The 19,133-nt window shown below is 52.4% G+C and overlaps 1 protein-coding gene across 1 annotated transcript; it reads left to right on the top strand.

Annotated features, from left to right (window-relative positions):
* Positions 1-5,134: 5,134 nt before the first annotated feature.
* LOC128136642 (endoplasmic reticulum aminopeptidase 1-like) lies at positions 5,135-18,232 on the top strand. The gene is given in 17 exon segments (XM_052776562.1): positions 5,135-5,444; positions 6,092-6,102; positions 6,299-6,472; positions 8,233-8,385; positions 8,603-8,649; positions 9,572-9,662; positions 12,096-12,230; positions 12,813-12,939; positions 13,289-13,440; positions 14,011-14,124; positions 14,977-15,108; positions 15,645-15,776; positions 15,927-16,010; positions 17,035-17,192; positions 17,694-17,773; positions 18,056-18,113; positions 18,115-18,232. Coding segments are annotated over 17 exon segments (2,076 nt in total).
* The last annotated feature ends 901 nt before the right edge of the window (positions 18,233-19,133 follow it).

Here is a 19,133-nt window from a genome sequence, read left to right on the forward strand (position 1 = left end):
AGACTTGAGACCCTGGCTCTGCTGGTCCTCCACACCCCCATTCAGCTGCGGGAGCCCTCCTTCCCCACCTGCGGGACTGCCCACCTCCGCAAAAGTGTGCAGCCATGCACCCTCTCCTCCTGCCGGGTCCTTCTGGCAGGCTGTCTCAAGGCCTGGCACCGTCCTTCCCGGGAAGGGAAGGGGAGGCAAAGCGAGGCAAGGCAAGGCAAGGGAAGGCAAGGCAAGGCGAGGCGAGGCGAGGCAAGGCAAGGCAAGGCAAGGCAAGGCAAGGCAAGGCAAGGGAGCACCTGCGGGGCTGCAGCAGGAGCCCCGGGGCCAGGGGGCCGGGAGCGGGCAGTGGCAGTGGGGAGGGGAAGGGCCTGAGCGCCCCGCAGGCCTTCCACGCTGAAGCAGCTGGGCAGCAGCCCAGGGGAAGGAGGGCTGCCGGAGCTGGGCCTGCAAAACGCTCCCACGGCCCGGGACGGAGCTGGCTCCCGAGAGAAAAGGCACGGGAGAGAGCAGCTCCCAGGGAGAGGGGCAAAGAGGCTGGCACACGGCTGAGCCTTACCGAATGCCCTGCCCTGCGGCCAGGCTTCCCTCGCAGGCAGCCCAGAGCTACCGGCTACTCTGGGGCACCGGGGAGGGGCGAGGGGTGCCAAGAGGTGGCCTGCGCCACAGGCCCCTTACCTCCAGCATCAAAGAGGACATCCAGATCTGGCTCAGGCGGACAACCCTCCCCACAGCCCTCTGGCGCCTAGCCACTTCCTGGGACGCCATGAAGGGCAGCAGGACCTGAGAAGGGAAAAGCTGTTGGCCTTGGGAAACGACGGCGGCTCCTGGAGCGGTGGCTCTGCCAAGCACCTGGCGGGGCTTCGGCAACGTGCTGCCAAGGCTTCCCCCGGGCAGGAGGAAGGCCTGGAACGCGGCGCGGCCGCCCCGCCACCTCAGGGACCGCTGCCGACCGTTGGTGACCTGCTGCGCTCAGGGAGGCAGCCGGATCCCCAGCCGCCTCTGTCCCCTTCCACGCGCTACCCCAAAAATAGCCGCGTGTCCCTTCTCCAGGAGGACGGGAACCTGCAGGGGGGCCTGCGCCAGGGAGGCCGGGCCACGGCCCCTGGGGAGGCCAGAAGAAGAGAGCTTCAGGGCTGGGCTCCCCTTGCACCGCGGCCACGTCCTGGCAGACCTCCGGCCTGCTGCTGTCTGGGGAGGAGAGCGTGAAGGGGGTGGGCAGCAAGGGCAGTGGCTCGGCGGTGCCAGCTGCCGGAGCAGGGGGCCTGGGAAGGACGCTCAAGACTCTTTCCGCTGCTTTGGCTCGGGGCTGGGGCACGCACGCTCCAGAAGGTCGCGTCGCTGCAGGGTAAGGCAAGCGAGAGAGCCCGCGAGCTCTGCTCTCGGCAAGCGCCTGACCTGCAGGATCCTCTCCGCTGTCACCTCGCTGGAGCTCAGCCAAGCGCCGTACGTCAGCACCTCCAGCACGCTGTCCAGAGTTCTCAGGATCTGTGAGGGGGCACAGCGGGTGAGGTGCTTGCACCGGCCCTTCTTCCTTGCAGGAAGCTGGCTCGAGTTGCTTGCAGCTGAAGCGGGCCTCAGCTGCCCGCCCTCTGATGCCCGGGACAGGCCTCCGGGTCTCCCTGCTCTTCCTTCTTCTCCTGTCGTCTTCCAGCAGCCAAAGCCAACTCGGAAGACGAGCACAGGGACTGACCGGCGGGCTCTCCGTAGCTCAGCCCACGCTCACCTCAGCATCGAGCGAAGCATGTTCGCTGTCCATCTGCTGCGCTGGAGGAAGATGGCAGATGCTGTGGATGCAGGGGCCGAGGTGCTGTGCCAGCAGGCCTTCCGTCTCTTCGCTGCAAGGAGAGAAGGTGCCGGGTGGACGCCGAGGCTTCCACGTCCGGCAAGGTGGCCGCAGCCATCGGGGCTGGCAGTCCCCAGGGTGGTACCCGTACGAGGCGGGGAAGGGACGCGTGGAGGCAATCTCCTCCCTCCCCTCTGCCGCTAAGCCGGGGACAGAGGGCAGTCCCGGCCGGCGGAGCCCGAACGCAGCCTCTCAAGCCGAGAGGCACCAGGGAGCCCCGGAGCACCCTCCGCCCTCCCACCTGGCCCACCGACGGGCCGAGCGCGAGGGAGAGCGCCGGCCCCAAGACAGTGCCGCCGGGGTCCTGCCAGGAGAGGGGATGCCTGGTGCCATCGGGCCCACGCCGTGGGGAGGCCCTGGCCCGGCCAGAGTCTGGGGTAGGTACCTCACGGCAGCGACGGCAAGCCCGGCTTGCTGCCACATCACGGCGTCTGTGCTGCGAGGGGCCTCCTTTCGCCGTAGCACCTGGGGAGGGAGAGCACGGCCGGGATGGGGCACGGGAGCTGCCGGTGCCCGGCCCCAGTCCGCAGCCGGCACCGGCACCCGGAGCGGTGGCCCCGTGGCAGGCAGGGCTGTCGCCACGGAGGCCTGTCTCGCCCTCTCCCTGTGCCCAGATGCCCGAGTGCTGGCTGCCCTTAGCGCCGGGCCGGTGCTCGGCCAGCTTTGCCCCCCTCCCTCAGCCCCACGGGGCGCTCCCTCACCTCTATTTTCTCCAGCAGCTCACGTGCTGACGAGGAACTGGGCCGGTACCTGCCCTGCAGCCAGGCTCCGCAGAGCGTGCGGATGGCGGCCAGAAACCTCCGCTTCGAGGCCTCTTCCTGACAGCGAGGGAGAAGAGAGACAGAGAGGGAGGGTGAGGGGGCAGAAGCACGGCCAGCAGGAGCAGGGGCTCAAGGGGCTGCAGGGATGGCGGCGGGGGCCGGCAGGGGAGCAGCTCTGCCCGGCCAGCAGCCCTCCGAGAGCCCGCGCGCAGGCAGCAGGCACGGCAGCACCCAGCTGGGAGCTGCCGGCAGAGCCTCGCTGCTGACAAAGTCTGCAGTTACCCTGCCGGTGCTGTGGAGAAAGGCCAAGAAGCAGTCGAGGGCTTCCTTCTCCTCGCCCTCCAGCTGGCAGCAGGAGGCGGTAGCAGCTGCACCTGATGAAGAACAAGAGCGGGGAGAGCTGTAGGCAGGGGCAGGAGGCAGAGGGAAGAGAGCTGCTCTCTCTCCGGCCCTGCGCCCGCTGCCCTGCACGCAGCGAGACTCGGCCCAGGGTGCCGATGCCCCTGGCGTCTCCCCCAGGACGCCGCTAGCAGCAGGGCAGGAAAGTTCCCAGCCTTGCAGCTGCGCTGCCTCCTGCCAGCCTGGCTGCCTCTCCCTGCCCTGCTCTGGGTCCTGAGGCAGGAGTTGGTCCCCCGGGGTCCTGTCGATGCTCACTTGTGGCGGGGATGCTGGAGCTCTCGTCCTCCTCCGCACGTGCGGCAGGGCTAGTGGAGCCCAAGTCCTCGCTGTGCAGCTCACGCTGCCCAGGCCTTTCTGACCGCCGCCGCTCCTCTGCGGCCACCCTAGCCCTTTCACCCTCTGCCGCCCTGGGTGCACGGCTCCTGCGGGGGGAACGTCTGTGGGGAGACAGAGGAAGGGGCTGAGGGTGGGGAGGGGGCAGCCCACGGCGAGCGGCCCCATCCCAGCGCTGCCTGGCTGGAGCAGGCAGGTGGTGGGGCGGAGGAGCCGGGCAGGGACGGGGGGGATCTCCTGCAGCATGCCGTCTGCCAGCAGGCACCACCCCAGCCCTGGTGCCGGCTCTCCTGCCCCCAGCCCCTTCTGGAAGGGCCTCCCTGCTGGGCCCCAGCCCCTTGGGGTCCCTGTGGCGCTGGCCCCGCCCCAGCCCTGCATTCTTACCTGGTGGAGACGGCGGAACCTTGGGGAAACCCCCGGTGCGCCAGGGGCCGAAGGGAACCACGTGCTCTGTGCATAGAGCCTCTCGCACGAGCTGCGGGACTCATGTCCTGTCCTCGGCAGAGTCCCGGACGCTGTGGGGCTGCCGCGCCGGCGCTGGGCATCACTAGCTGCCGCAAGAGGAGGTCACAAAGGGCCCTATTACCCGCCAACCGGGGCAGGGCGTCCCCCCTGTGACACGGGCTCTCCCAGGGGAGTTGACCCGCCGCTGTCTCCGGCCGCAGCCTCCGGTCCCTCTGCGCGCCTCCCCTGCCACAGGCGGGACTCCCCAGCGCTGGCGCTCCCCCTTTGGATGGAGGCCTTGTGACGGTCTGACAAATTAGAGTCAATGTCTCAAACGTTCGTTCAAGAGCTTTGGTGGAGAAGGCGGTCTCTGTAAAAACGCCGGAGGTTTGGCAACAGGACAATGTGGCCGGAGGAGAGGGCCCTGCGGACCGCGCTTCTCCCGAGCCGCAATTCCTTGTCTTAAGGGACCAGGAGAAGGAGCACAGCATATGCGCCTGGAGGAGGGGGCCCCACGGAGGATGGGACTGTGCTTCTAGCTTAAGCGGTCATGCCAGCAGGGAAAGAGAGGCAACGCCCCAATGAACCCCCCGCAAAGCTCACCGACTAATTCCAGAGAACGACAGGAACGGGAACTGCGCGTGTCGAGACCACCGACTAACACCCTATAAAAGAAGGGAGAACGAGTTCTCAGTGCGCTCCCTCGGGAACTGGATCTCTACGCTGGCTGGACCAGCGCTGGACCTGGGACTGGTGAAACCCTTTTCTTCTCTTTCTTTCTTCCTTCCTTCCTTCCTTTCTTCCCTTCTCTCTTTCTCTCTCTCCTTCTTTTTCTTCTCTCTTTTCCACAGTCCCTACGCCTCATCCTTTCAAACATAAACCGTTGACCGAGTCTGAGACTAGGAGCGGATCCAGCCGCCCCTGGGCTCCTCTTTGAGAAGGAGGCCAGAAAGCAAGGCGGTCTGCTCTGAACCTCGTGACTCAACGGGAGGGCTCTCCTTCTGACACAGTTTCACGTTCCTTTGTCCACTTCTTTTTCTACACCTCCCTTCTCTTTTCAAACAGCGGCTTAATGACATGATGCAAGGTTCATGTTGATGAGTTCACTTGTACTTGGGCAAGGTTAGCTCGGCTGAATCAATGTTGATTGTTGTTTGAACTCCCCTGGTGTTGTTTCACCTTAATTCTGACAAAGGAAATCCACAAACCTGAGACGCTCCAACTTTGGGACGCAACATCTTAGTTGGCGTCACGGACAGGATTTCCCTTGTTGGAAGGGAGTTTCTAACGGGATAGCAGACCTCCACCCGGAGAACGGGTGGGGAGGATCTGGGAAGGATCTCTCAACAATAAGTCGGGAGGGATGCGAGCAGTGGCAGGCATAGAGACCCGGGAAACATCTGTGTCTGACCGTTCCCCTGCTTTAGACAGCCTAACTGGGCCGTGTCCCTCAGAGTGTTCCCAGCGCTGCCAGGGAGTCTCTGAAGGCAGCGGTGGATCTCCGAGCTGCAAGTGTGCCCAGCTGGAAGAACTCTCCAAACAAGTAGCTCTGTCACAAGAGGAGCTCAACAGGCAGCGCAGCCTCTGGAAACGTGAGCGGGAGATCGATCCGTGGTATCGCGCGCTGTCCCAAGCTGAGCGACAGCCCTGCCTCGGGGCTTTACAAGGGGAAGGTTAGCCTGAATTCAGCCTCGAGCTGACTGACCCAACGTGTATGGAAGGGTTAAAAGATGGAATTTTGGTCCGTGGATGAACACCGAGTAAGAAATAGATACCTAAAGACGCAGTCAGCACAGGGAACAGATAGTTTATTGCCTATTGTTTGAAATGCTGACCATAGGGATAAGAAAGTAGAGCAAGGTTAGGGGAGGTAGTACGTGCAATAATGGAGGAATACAAGGCACCACACGTAATTTTGCTTCCCTTGCAAAAGCCCTGCTATTGGTTAGAGCATAGTGGACGTGACTGATGGATTATGGTATTTTGCCACGTGCACAGAGCCCATGAACCAATAGAAGGGATGACTATGGCACGTGCAGCGTGCCTGGCCAGCGGGCGCATGTGCCATAGGCTTCCTATGTTGCAATCGAGGCATGTTTCAACACTCATTGGCCGCGAGTGTCGACACCCGTTCCTCTGCAAATGTATAAAATACCGGAGTTTTCCAAAGAGCAGTGGGCTGGTGTATGGCAGGGTCACCATTGCCTCCGTGGGGACACCCACGTAAAGCTGGCACCTACGGACTGCTGGACTGGGCTCGCGGCGCAAGACGGCACAAGAATGTACGGAATGTACGGATGGTTCATCTTCTTCTTCACAGTCCTTGGGTCGGTATGTTAATAGTTTTTTCGCTTTGTAAAACACCCGTAGCATAACACATGTGCGTAGTTAATAAAAAGCTTGCTTTTTCCCTTATAGTCAGTGTGTGTGTATTACCTTCTTGGGAATCCTCAAAACCACCCTAAAACACCCAAGTAACTCACAAGGCAAAGGAGACTGGACCCTTCCTTGTCTCTGCTGCGAGCAGAGGGAAGAACCTTCCCCTGAAGTGCCCCTGCGTAATAGATTCAGTGCTCTTGGGGCGGAGGATGAAGACCGCACGAGTAAGAGACAGGATCCAGGAGAAGCCGACCACACAGAGCTGATCCACCCATCCAGCCGCACGAGAACCCCTGCCACCAGAAAAGCACATCAAGTACGAGTAACTGGAGATTCCTTACCGAGGGGCACTCGGCAAGCACCCGCTTGCCGTCCAGACAACTTCTCCCGAGGGCTTTGCTGCCTAGCAGGGGCTCGCATTCGCAATGTCACCGAGGGGCTGCCGAGCCTGGTGAACCCCACGGATTGTCATCCGCTCCTACTTTTCCAGGTAGGGTGCAGCAACGCTGCGACGAGGCAACTTGGAACAAAACAAGACTGTATGTGCCTTGGAGCAATGTGAAAGTGAGCTGGAGCACAGGTGGTGTTTTCACCTGTCCTCCCAGTGAAAGGAATGGGTTTAGGAAGGAAGAGATGAAGCGAAAAGGTGAATGCCTGGCTGTGTGGCTGATGCCATACTCAAGGTTTTGGCTTCTATGACAATGGATCTGCCTTTGAGAAGCTGGGTCTGTTGGGAGCTGATGGGATTCACCTGACCGAGTGGGGCAAGAGGGTCTTTGCCAACAAGCTGGCCAGACTGATAAGGAGAGCTTTAAACTAGAGTTAGCAGGGGAAGGGGATGGAGTTTTGAGCGACAGAGGAGCCGGGTGCTGCTGATGGATTAGGAGGCAGCAGGGGAACACCTGTGAGGCGCCTCCGAGGAATTAGGGCACGCTCCTCTAGGAAGGTGACATGGTCAACAGCCCATCAGAAGTGCCTCTGCACTGACGCACGCAGCACGGGTAACAAACAGGAGGAGCTGGAAGCCGTGCTGCAGATAACAAGCTACAATCTAGTCGCCGTCACTGAAACGTGCTGAGAGGAATCACACGACTGGAGCATTGCAGACGATGGCTATAAAGTGTTCAGAAGGGACGGGCAAGGAAGGAGAGGTGGGAGAGTTGCCCTCGATATAAAAAGTGGATTGACTACACAGAGCTGCCAAGCAGCGTGGGGCCAAGCACATCCTCCAGAGAAGGCCAGGGCCTCTCCAAGACCTCTCAGGGGCACACGTGGGCAAAGCAGGCCCACCGGAGAAGCCCAGAGCCTCTCACAGCCCTCGGAAGGGCACTCATGGGGCCAAGCAGACCTTCCAAGGAAGGCCAGTGCCTGTCCAGGTCGTCGCAGAGGCACACGTGGGGCCAAGTAGCCCCTGCCGAAAAGCCCAGGGCCTCTCACAGCCCTAGCAGGAGCAGGTGTGGGGCGAAGCAGACCCTGCAGAGAAGCCCAGGGTTTCTCAAATCCCTCATAAGGGCACGCATGGGGCTAAGCAGACCCTCCAGAAAAGCCCAGGATTTCTCCAAACCCTGTCAGGGGCACACGTAGGGAGAAGCAAACCCTCCACAGAAGGCCAGGGCCTTCCACAGCCCTCGGAGGGGCACGCGTGGGGCCAAGCAGACCCTCCAGAAAAGCCCAGGGTCCCTCCAAACCCTGTCAGGGGCACACGCAGGGAGGAGCAGACCCTCCACAGAAGCCCAGGGCCTCTCACAGCCCTCACAGGCATAAACCTTGAGCGAAGCAGATCCTCCAAAAATTTCAGGGCCTCTCCAACCCCTCTCAGGGGCACACGTGGGGCCAAGCAGACCCTCCAGAGTAGCCCAGGGTTTCTCAAATCCCTCGTCAGGGTACGAGTCAGGGCAAGTAGACCCTCCAGAGAAGCCCAGGGTCTCTCGCAGCCCTTGGAGGTGCACTCATGGGGCCAGGCAGACCCTCTAGAGAAGCTTGGCGGTGCCAGGGGCGGCAGCAGGCCTTTGCCCTGGGACGCAGTGAGTCTTCCCCGAGCACGTCGTCCCGCTGCGTTACCTCCTCCTCGTCCATGCAAAGCTCACCACCCCGGCCTTCGCCGGGACCACCACCGCAGCGGTTCCAGCTGTGCGGCACAGCCAGGGCCCGCGCATCAGCCAGGCTGCCGTCCAGGCTGGGAGCGCCTGCGCGGCGCGGCAGGCGTCGGGAATGAAGCAGCAGCCCTTGGAGCAGGTGGCCTTCCTCGGCGGGCACTGCTGCGGTCTCGGCATCCAGCACCTGGCAGAGTTCTGGGATGGAGCGCTCGCGTAATCCTTGACACGCAAAAGTTTTTGGGAGTACCTCTGGTTATTTCGTAGGTGGGAAACGGCTCTGTTTTCACACCTCGGGGGAGCGAGCACTGCACCTACAAAGGTCTGTGACTGAAACCCTTTGTTTTTCCCCTGCTTAGAGTGCTTGCAGCAACACAGTTGAGCCGACAGCTGCACGAATGGCCTTCCCGTTGTGACGGAAAAGGACTTAACTGCAAGGTTCAAGCAAACGACTTGAACTTCACTCACAGACTTAACTGCAAGGTTCAAACAAACAACTTATTTGAACTTCACTTACAGACTTAACACGCCACTATTACAGGTTTATACAGATACAATGGAGGAATGCACTACTGCAATTTTTTAAGGCAGGAGTAGTACATTATTACAACCACAAGCAATTCACAACCACAAACGCATTTACAAACTTAAAGCATGAACAATATTCACTTACCCCTGCAGGTAACGGCTCTCAATCCCAGGGAAGTTACCTTGACCGGCGTCCCGATCAAGGGGGTGGGAGGGGGGGGTGTATGTGTGTTTCCTTCGCAAGCCAACTGCATAGTTGGAGAAGTGACTCCCCCCATTTCCAACCTGAATCTTAGAGTTTTAATCCCCCGACTTGTGGAATGGTGTGTATAACCATGTCTGAGTGGATTATGATAGATGCCTAAATGGATTATGTGTATCTGAGTGGAGTTTCCCCTTTCCTTCATTGGTCTGTGATTGTTTGAATACACAAGGTTGTCATTTGAAACTGAAGCTGAAACCCTCCGGTACTGGGGGTTTTTTGCCTTGCTTCCTCAGCAACTGAATAGTGGTTGGATTGAGACTCAGGGCATACTGTTTGTTAAGGGATTTCAAGGCTCAGTTCAGGTTTTGGTTCTTTGAATGGTGCGGCCACTGCCCTGTTTACTTTAGGGTTTATCAGACAACCCAGGGCTAAGCTGTCTACACAGCTCCCCGTGAGTCGTCTCTGCAGAGAGACAGGGCCTCAAGGCAACCCAAGGCTGGGTCGCTTTTGTAACCCCCCCGCCCCCCATGAGTCGCCTGTGTGCACTAGACATGGTGAAACTCGTTTGTGAACTATGAGCTGGACAATCCACACCCCCATGTTTCGACGAACCAGCCTTCCAAGCCAGGTTTTCAATTAAGGTGAGGAGGGAACCAAAGCACCTCGCACTGTCCAATACCCCAGTTGTAGGTGGATACTTTTAATGGTGTGCTGTTGATTGATGACCATTGAAAGGAGAAAGCAAAAGGAGAACGGAATATCCAGGCAGTTGCTGTTAATGGGAATGGTGATCTGAACGTTACCGCAGGTCTTTTATGGGAGTGTGTGGTGCTGCTGCTGGTGGTCTTGGCACAAGGTTGAAAAGGAATGAATAAAATAATGCGTGTGGCTTCCTGCTTCTCAGCAGAGGTGCAAGAATGATCAGCACAATGTGTGTCTATAATCTTTATTTTACTCACAAAATGCTTTCCATGTTGATCTTATATTTTAAGATTAATGATGAAATACATATGAATAAGTACACGATTCATGTGTATTAACTTACTTGTCAGATAAGCAGGAGTGTCTCTGTGAAAAAAAAACCCAAACTTTGGAGCTCAACAAAAATCTCGGCACGAAAGTGCCATATATGTAATAGCAACAAATATTGTTTGCCATTATAAATATGTATGCATATAGAGGGTGAACTACATTTTGTACATTTGATCTTACTTTGGGTGTAAGAGATTCTTCATAATTTCTTCTGTACTACTAGTTGCTAGTTTGCAAGGAAACTAAGCCTTATAGCTGAGGGAACAGCACCACCACCACCCCCGCCCGGTACTTTTCAGATATGAAACACTTTGAAAGTTGGTATAAGAAATCAATTCTTTTGTAGAGAAATGGATAAAATAATGAATAAGGAGTGGGTGCCAGTGTTACAGTTCAGTGTGGCTAAACAGGTTCCAGGTCTAAGTTAGTTAGCTAAGGCCCTCTGTAACCAAGAGGCGAAAATGGATACCTCCACCACACGACCCATTTTATGCTTAACTAGATATCTGCGGTACCTGATTCACGATCTGGAGAAGTTCACTTCTCTCGTGTAAGAACGTCTGCTGAGATTTATACCGCTTCTACTCAGCTGAAGTTGTGTGAGATTAATTCAGTCAGTGCGCTGGCAGACACTGAGGATAACTGAAGCAGTGAACAGTATTTTTGTTTTTCTAGTTTTGCCAATGTAGAACTAAGTAATGCTTACGAATGAAACTGCCTGTATATACACATGTGTATTGGCTTTGTGTGGCAAGGTTTTGCTAGCAGGGGCGGTTACAGGGGTGGATTCTGTAAGAAGCTGCTGGAAGCTTCCCCTATGTCCGACAGAGCCAACACCAGCCGGCTCTAAGATGGACCCACTGCCAGCCAAGGCCGAGCCCATCAGCGGTAGTGGTAATGCCTCTGTGATAACATTTTTAAGAAGGAAAAAAAGGTTGCGGGACAGACACAGAAACAGCAACCAGAGAGAGAGTGAGAACATGTAAGAGAAACAGCCCCGCAGACGCCCAGGTCAGTGCAGAAGGAGGGGGAGGAGATGCTCCAGGCGCCGGAGCAGAGATTCCCCTGTAGCCCGTGGGGAAGACCATGGTGAGGCAGGTTGTCCCCCTGCAGCCCATGGAGGTCCACGCTGGAGCAGATCTCCACCTGCAGCCCATGGAGGACCCCACAGTGGAGCAGGTGGGTGCCCGAAGGAGGCTGTGACCCCGTGGGAAGCCCGCGCTGGAGCAGGCTCCTGGCAGGACCTGCGGATCTGTGGAGAGAGGAGCCCACGGAGCAGGTTTTTTGGCAGGACTTGTGACCCCTGTGGGGGACCCACGCTGGAGCAGTGTGCTCCTGAAGGACTGCACGCCGTGGAAAAGACCCATGCTGGAGCGGTTTGTGAAGAACTGCAGCCCGTGGGAAGGACCCACGTTGGAGAAGTTCATGGAGGACTGTCTCCCATGTGAGGGACCCCACGCTGGAGCAGGGGAAGAGTGTGATGAGTCCTGCCCCTGAGGAGGATGAAGCGGCAGAAAATAACGTGTGATGAACTGACCGTAAACCCCATTCCCCGTCCCCCTGCGCCGCTGGGGGGTTTGGTAGAGAATCCGGGAGTGAAGCTGTGCCCAGGAAGAAGGGAGGGGTGGAGGGAAGGTGTTCTGAGATTTGGTTTTATTTCTCATTACCCTACTCTGGTTGCTTGGTAAGAAATTGAGTTAATTTTCCCCAAGCTGAGTCTGTTTTGCCCGTGACGGTAATCGGTGAGTGATCTCTCCTGTCCTTATCTCGACCCACAAGCCCTTTGTTATATTTTCTCTCCCCTGTCCAGCTGAGGAGGGGGGAGTGATAGAAGAGCTTTGGTGGGCACCTGGTGTTCAGCCAGGGTCAACCCGCCACAACATGTGTGTGTTTTTGTTCTCTGTGTGGGGAAGAATAGCCACGGGGATGACTCATTTCCAATGTATCTTTGAAATGTAATGTAGTCTCTTTAAAATGTAGTCTCTTTAAAAGGTAGTCCCTTTAAACTGAGGAGAAACACAACAATTGGTGGCGCCAAGGTCCTCACAGGTGGTGCTACTGGGTGATGAGCTGTGCCTGTTCTTTAGGTGAAGTCTGTGAATATAATGCCCCGGCTTGTTAAGGACCATTTTGATACCACCGTCAAGATGACTACGTACCTTGTGGCCTTTATTGTTTCAGATTTTAAATCCATCAGCAAAATAACCGGTCATGGAGCTAAGGTAACTGTGTCTCATTTTGTAAGAGCTTTTTTGTGTTTAAGTCTGTGTGAATACATAATGGTTTCCTTTTCAGTTAAATCATTGGATTTATGTATCTCGATGTTTTACAGGAATGAAAGGAGAGAATTAAATTGGTTTTGTAATTGGATGATGAGTTTGCACACTGAGCTTTGTTAGTTGCAGAAGATTTTGGTAACGGGCTTGCTTTTTGTATCGTTATATGCATTGGTAACATAGTTTGTTTCATGTAAGATTATATAATCAAGGGCAAATGAAATACAGTTTTCATGGAGAATCAGCACTAAAATAAACCTGTGTCAGTTGAACGACTCTAACGTGGTAGGGGTGGAAATTGTAGAAGTCTTTGTAGGGGCATAGTGGTTCTGGTGGGCAAGTTTTAAAACTTGTGTTCCTAATTCTGATAATATTTTTATGCAAATGTTTTAGTAACTGGTGTATGAGAACTGTTAAGTGTGTGCTCTAGGGTCCCTTTTTGTGGTCATTTAAGTAACTGGGATGAAGAACAACTTCTGTCAGCTTTTGATGCTGGTATTGGAAGCGCTGCCTTCTTGTCTGCTGTAGATTTCCATGTCCACGGTGCCAGACAAGATCAACCAAGCTGACTATGCGTTGGATGCGGCAGTGAAACTTTTAGACTTGTACGAGGATTACTTCAGCATTCCATATCCTCTACCTAAGCAAGATAAGTGTTAAATAACTTAATGTATTTGAGAACATTATTAAGCATAGAGAGTAAAATAGCAGTAAAAATCAGTAATTTAGAGTGTTAAGACTGGGCAAAGTTTGGCTCACAGACTTTTAAACTGGCTGCTTCACAGAACTTAAGGACAGATTGAAAAGCTTCACTGAGAACTTCAAATCCTTGTGCTCTGTCTGGAGATTTTTTTAAAGTATGCTTTTGTGATTACATTTAAGAGAGCCCTTAGAAGTGTGTGTGATACATGTGCCTGTGTGGGAGCAATCAGGAAGTGGGATGAGCGAGCTCTTTATGGATTAAAATGATACTAGTACTATTTTAATGTTTTTTCTAGGTTTAGCAGCTATTCCTGACTGTCGGTCTGGTGCTATGGAAAACTGGGGATGGCCCACATACCAGGAATCTGTGTTGTTGTACAACCCTGAAAAGTCCTCAGCATCTTCTAAACTTTGGATTAGTAGTATGGTAATAGCCCATGAGCTGGTTCGTCAGGCGGGATCTGGGGAAGAATAAGGAGTTTGAATGGGCATGAGGAGGGGTCAGGGACGATGGATTCTGTGTGGGTAGGGGGATCTTGGAGCTATAAGCTGAAAATAGTTGCTTTGGCTTGAAGGTGCTCTTCTGTGAATCATGAGGACTGTTTCTGGTGAAGGAGTCCCGGCAGGCTGCATAGACGCGGAGGGCTGTAAACGTAAATGTGTTCAGTTCAGCGGCTGCAATGCTGCGGGGCCTTTGCACCACTGTCAGCCCTTGAAATTAATTGCAGGCCACCAAAATAGGCACATAAAAGTTTGGAAAGGTTAGCTGTTTCGTATGTGGCTCTCCTGCCAAAAGTGGTTTCTTTACAAGGTTTCTTGGAACGTGAGTGGAAGCCAGTGTTTTAGCGTATTACCATTAAAATGAGAAATGCAGTGGGAAGACGCCAGAGCAAGCTGTATCACTACAAAAAGTTCCTTAGAGGTCAATAGCATACTATGAATGCAGTTTCTTACAGGTCAGTAGCAGCTTTTAGGATAAATTGTGTATTTAATTTCAGAAGCTCTTCCCCCCTCCCTCCCGCAGGGGTTTGGCAACCTCGTTACCACGGAGCGGTGGCATGATCTGTGGTTAAATGTAGGGTTTGCAAAGTTTATGGAGTTCGTGTCAGTCAGCATTACCCATTGAGAACTGAGAGTTGTAAGCAGCAGTTATGGTATTTTTATTTTGTAACTGCCTTCTAAATCCACTAGTTAAGGATAAAGATCAAGCAGATTTTTGCTGTGAACAACTTTTAAATTTCTGTTTGTGAGGATTATCTGATGTTAACTCTGAAGAGTAGGGATGTTGATTTGCCTACATGTACATGTTTTCAGGAACTTATGATGGATTTAATGATTGCAGTGAAAGTGTATTCTTTTTTCAAAGACATTTAGACTTCCAAAAGTGTAACGAAATTATTTTATCTTATTTCATCAAATAGGGTGAGAGTTGAAAAGACGAAAATCCTTCCACTAGCTTTATCAGAGGTCCGATACATGAAATTTTCTACCAAAGTGAGAAGAACAATGCATCTGGGCAGAATTTTGCCATAGCACTGCAGTGGCATGATAATAGGGAAATTCACCATTTGGGGGGGGGGGGGGGGGGGGAGTAATTTGTTTTGTGGTTACTGACCACTCTGTCGGAATGTGCAGGTGTCTTTAAGTCTCACTAGCTCAACTAATTTTAGAATCACAGAATGATAGAATGGAATCACAGAATGGTTTGGGTTGGAAGGGACCTTTAAAGGTCATCTTGTCCAATGCCCCTCCGCAATGAGCAGGGACATCTTCAACTAGATCAGCTATTTAAGTTAGTTTAGAACACTGGGACTTATTTGGCTGTATTATTGTTGGGGGGGGGATTATGCTCTGGAATAAAAGAAAGATATGGTTTGCTTTCTTTGTATGATTTAAAGATCACGTGGAATGGACTGAAAAGTGAATGAATAGGGGTTCAGTGGTCACTGAGCAAAATGTAGTAGTAATATTTGGTTTTGCCTCCTATTAGGAAGACTATTTCTTAAGGAGATGTTTTTATGCCATGGCAGTGGATGCATTAAATTCCTCACAACCTCTGTCTACTCCTGTGGAAGGTCCAGCTCAAATTTTAGAGATGTTTGATAATGTTTCTTATGAGAAGGTAAAATACAAAACTGTTACTGATTTCAGTTGTACTGCTTGTACTATACAGTTGTATTTTACTGATTTCGACCCTACATAGAATACCTGGCACACGGTATTAATGGGTTTATGACTTGAATAGTTCCTTGTCCAAAACACCTGGGTGGATTCAAATGGCAGTTGCCTTTTCGATTTCTAAAATGAGGAAGCCTTTACTTCTTCTATCTGTTCTGTAACAACTTAGTCTTAAACCATTCTGGGGGGCTCTTAACCCAAGGAGCATTTTTCACTGGAGCATTATACGGTGCTGGCTTGTATAGTAATTAGAAAAATAATAGCGTAACTTACTCAATCAGTGATATTTTTAAGAGTGACGATCACACAAACCCAAAGAAGTACTGTTTCAATATACATAAAACCCAATTACTTTTTAATCAGAGACACATACAAAAGTGTACCGTTATGCAGATGAGTGGCATGCTGAAATTCTTCTGAAGCAAGCCTCTTGCTAGCGAAGGAGTAGTTTTGTAAACACTTTGTCACTCTTTTTCTCAGGGATCTTGTATATTAAATATGCTGAGGGACTACCTGACTGCTGATGTGTTTAAAGCTGGACTTGTGCAGTACCTGCAGAAATACAGCTATTGAAATACAAAAAATGAAGATCTGTGGAACAGCATGATGAATGCAAGTATTCCTCATTTTCTTATTTGTGTTTTTAGATTTCATCACTTCTCGTGAATGATGTGTCTCTCTAATATATTCCTGAAGACTGCGACCAGTACTTACGATTATGACATCAAAGAAAGATGACCAAAACTTTTTTTTCCCTTTCAGATTTGCCCTACAGGAGGTACTAACAAAAATGAACCACAAGGTGATGGCTGTTGCAGAAGAAGCCAACAGTCATCTTCATATGCAGTAAGCATCTAGTTTTTTATCCGTCAGTATTTAGGAATTTGACACGTATCTGTGCCCTCACGTTTATTCTGTGCTGTGGCATTGATACATGCACCTTCCAAAAGCATTCTTTGCCACTTAAGCATGGTTCTGGGGAGAGTGTAAGTTTCTTCAGTTCCATTGGAAATCTGTATTTTTCTGTGATTGGACAGAAATTCTGCTCCTGTGCCCAGGGCTGACTGAAAAACAGCAGTACTTCAGGAGTTGCCATTAACTCCATGAAAGTGTGCACAAGAAAACCAGATGGAGACGTCATGATATCCAGTCCAAACATACCTCTATAGAGCTTACAAATACCCAGCAGCTTGTACAGAGTTCTTACACACCCATTTCTGAGGCAAGGGGAGTCAAAAGAATCTCAGTAGACATAATAAGGGGGGATGAAGGATGATGTTTAGCGCTTACATTGTCGAAATTAGCTGAGGCAAAGACAGTCTTTGATAAGAAGAGCTAGTCCCAAGGACCAGCCAATGAGGTAAAGACAGCTCCCGATAAGAAGCAGGAGCAGGCCCCAAGAGCCAGCTAAGACTGGTCTTGCGGCTTGGGTGAATAGCAAGAAATGGCTGAGCCTGCGCAAGAAAAAAGGTTACTAGCGGTGACGAAGAGGAGTCATCTATCTTCATCTCTGCGACCACCAGACGACCACCATAAAGAGGCACTGCGTGAGCGCAGTTGAGAGGAGACTATGGAAATGACCTCTCGGAGCTAATTTTAATAGGAAGCGGGGATAGGTCATGCATATGTATAGGCGTATTGTGAATATGTAACACTTGACTGTATAAACTTGAGACAAACTGCCGAGTCGGGCGCGCACGACTTGGGTGGGACTACCCCCCGTGCGGCCCAACGCTGAATGAACATACCTACTTTACGATCTCACTGATTGCGGAGTCTGTTTTCTGCACGTCATTTCTGTTTCACTGTCAGTGTACTCCCGTCTTCCACTTCTTACTTGTCTGCTTTTTCCCTTGCTACTAAAAACAAGCACTGGACTAAAGGAGAAACTCTTGATGTGAGGGCAACGATGGGCACTTGGACACTGCAGAAAGGTTTTCCCCTGCTAACTCTCACAGTGAGAGGGAAGAATGTCCACCTGCAGCAAGAGTACTACGTGACAGGGGTAGATTCTCCTTCATCCACAGGGTAAACAAAATGGGGAAATCTCAGCACGCAAACGGAAGTACTCTCGAATGGCAGACAGTGATGTATGCTAAGAGCTTTTACTGTTGTTTCTTAAGGAACGCTCCCTGAGCTGTTTGGTTGTGAGTCTGTCCCTGTGTAGCTCAGGATCAGCAGCACTCGTAGGCGTCGTTGGACCCTGCGTGCCTGGCCGAGGTGCCAGCAGCTGCAGAGCTGCAGTGCCTGGGCTTCTGGGTGAGCTGGGTGAGCCTGTGCTGGAGACGTGCTAGTGGAACTAGGCTGGAAAGTTCATATTGTGGCGGCTTCAGTGTCAGCGATCTGCCAGGCAAACTAAATGAAAGGTAGCGAGATGCACCTGGCACTGCACTGAAGTCAGAAGTGCGAGCGCAGCCTGTTGCTGCTACTGTGTGGGCAAAAGATTTTACTCGGTGGTTAGACTGGGACAAGTTGGAGAAACTTTTGCAAAGTTCTTCCATTAAACAAAGCACTTCTGTTTTGCAGTAGGTACCTGTGGCACATTCCACTAACCTCCACTACCAGTAAATCTGACACTGTTCAGAGATTTTTGATGACAACTAAAGCAGGTAATTTCTTTGACTAATTAGGCGATTAATTTATTCAAAGTTTGTTTGCAAGCCTTTTAGTTTTGCAGGTTTTTTTTCAGAATGCGGAACTGGAACAACTAGTCCCAGAGAAGCAAATACTTGTCAGCTCAATAATATCACTATAACGATCTCTTAATATTTTCAGAAACCGTGCTGCTGTGTTCTTTAAATCACTGAAATGAGAGTAACAGTATTACTGGGTATAGTACTAGGATGTGTTTGAATCACTAAGAAAAAAAGGAGTTACCCTTTTGTTTCCAGACGTTATTATCCTTCCGGAAGAGGTGGAGTGGGTTAAATTCAGGGGGGACATGAATGGGAATGGTGCACTATGAAGATGATGGGTGGGATCATCTGATCAACCTTTTGAAAGAGAACTATACAGTGATTAGCAGCAAAGACAGAGCAAGTCTCATTAACAGTGTATCCAGGTCGTGAGGTAAGGCCTTCTGTCCAAGTCTGAAAAACATACTAATTCTGTATTTGTGAGTATATACCACTGAAGAAGGAAGTGTTGATAATGTATATAGTATTCATTAAATCTGTTAAATAGACTGAGAGCATATTCTTTTCTTGCTTACAGCAGTGTAAACCCAGGATTTCTCTTGGTTACAGTGGACTTATCTAAGCCGGCTAAGTGAAACGTGTCGTCTTCAGTAAAGACATGTTAATGGAAGGATGCCAGTGTGAAGTGATGGACTAGGATAATGTTTTTGCACCTGGAAAGGTGCTGCTGCCGTTTCTCAGTTAGAAACAAGGCTATTACAGTCATAAAGATGTGACGCAATGGTGATTAGAGCTCAGCGCAACGACATGCTTTGTTGCCCATAATCTCACGGTCACAGTGGAGTACGTAGCATGCACAGCGTGCGGCGTCTGCGCTGGAGGAAGAAGCGATCGCTGCTACCAACTCCCAACTACGTTTTCAGAGCTCTGCCCCCCGAAATACACACTTGAAGCGTGACCTGTAGATTCTGCAATAACAGTTAATCCACACTCGCGTAAACACTAGAGTGGTTAGACAGACCGCACGCACCCGTTTGCGTTCACAGACCAAGCCTACCTGTTCCAATTGTTTCGTGCAATTCGTAGTACTTGAGAATTTCCCCACAGTCACCTGCAGACATTCCGAGAGGAACAGGGATCTGGCGATTCTTCTCAGCACCTGCAAGGAGAAAGCGGGAGCAGGCGTTCGCGCGTTTCCACTCCCAGCATGAGCGGCGGAACGCGCCTGGGGCAGCTCCGGTGGCCCGGGGAGGTGCCGCTTGCTACAACCCCAGCAGCAAACTCACTAAACGAACAACTCGGAAGGCCCAGAGGCCGAAGGCACGAAACGCCA

Source organism: Harpia harpyja, chromosome Z (genome assembly GCF_026419915.1).
Source record: "Harpia harpyja isolate bHarHar1 chromosome Z, bHarHar1 primary haplotype, whole genome shotgun sequence".
NCBI classification, from domain to species: Eukaryota; Metazoa; Chordata; class Aves; order Accipitriformes; family Accipitridae; genus Harpia; species Harpia harpyja.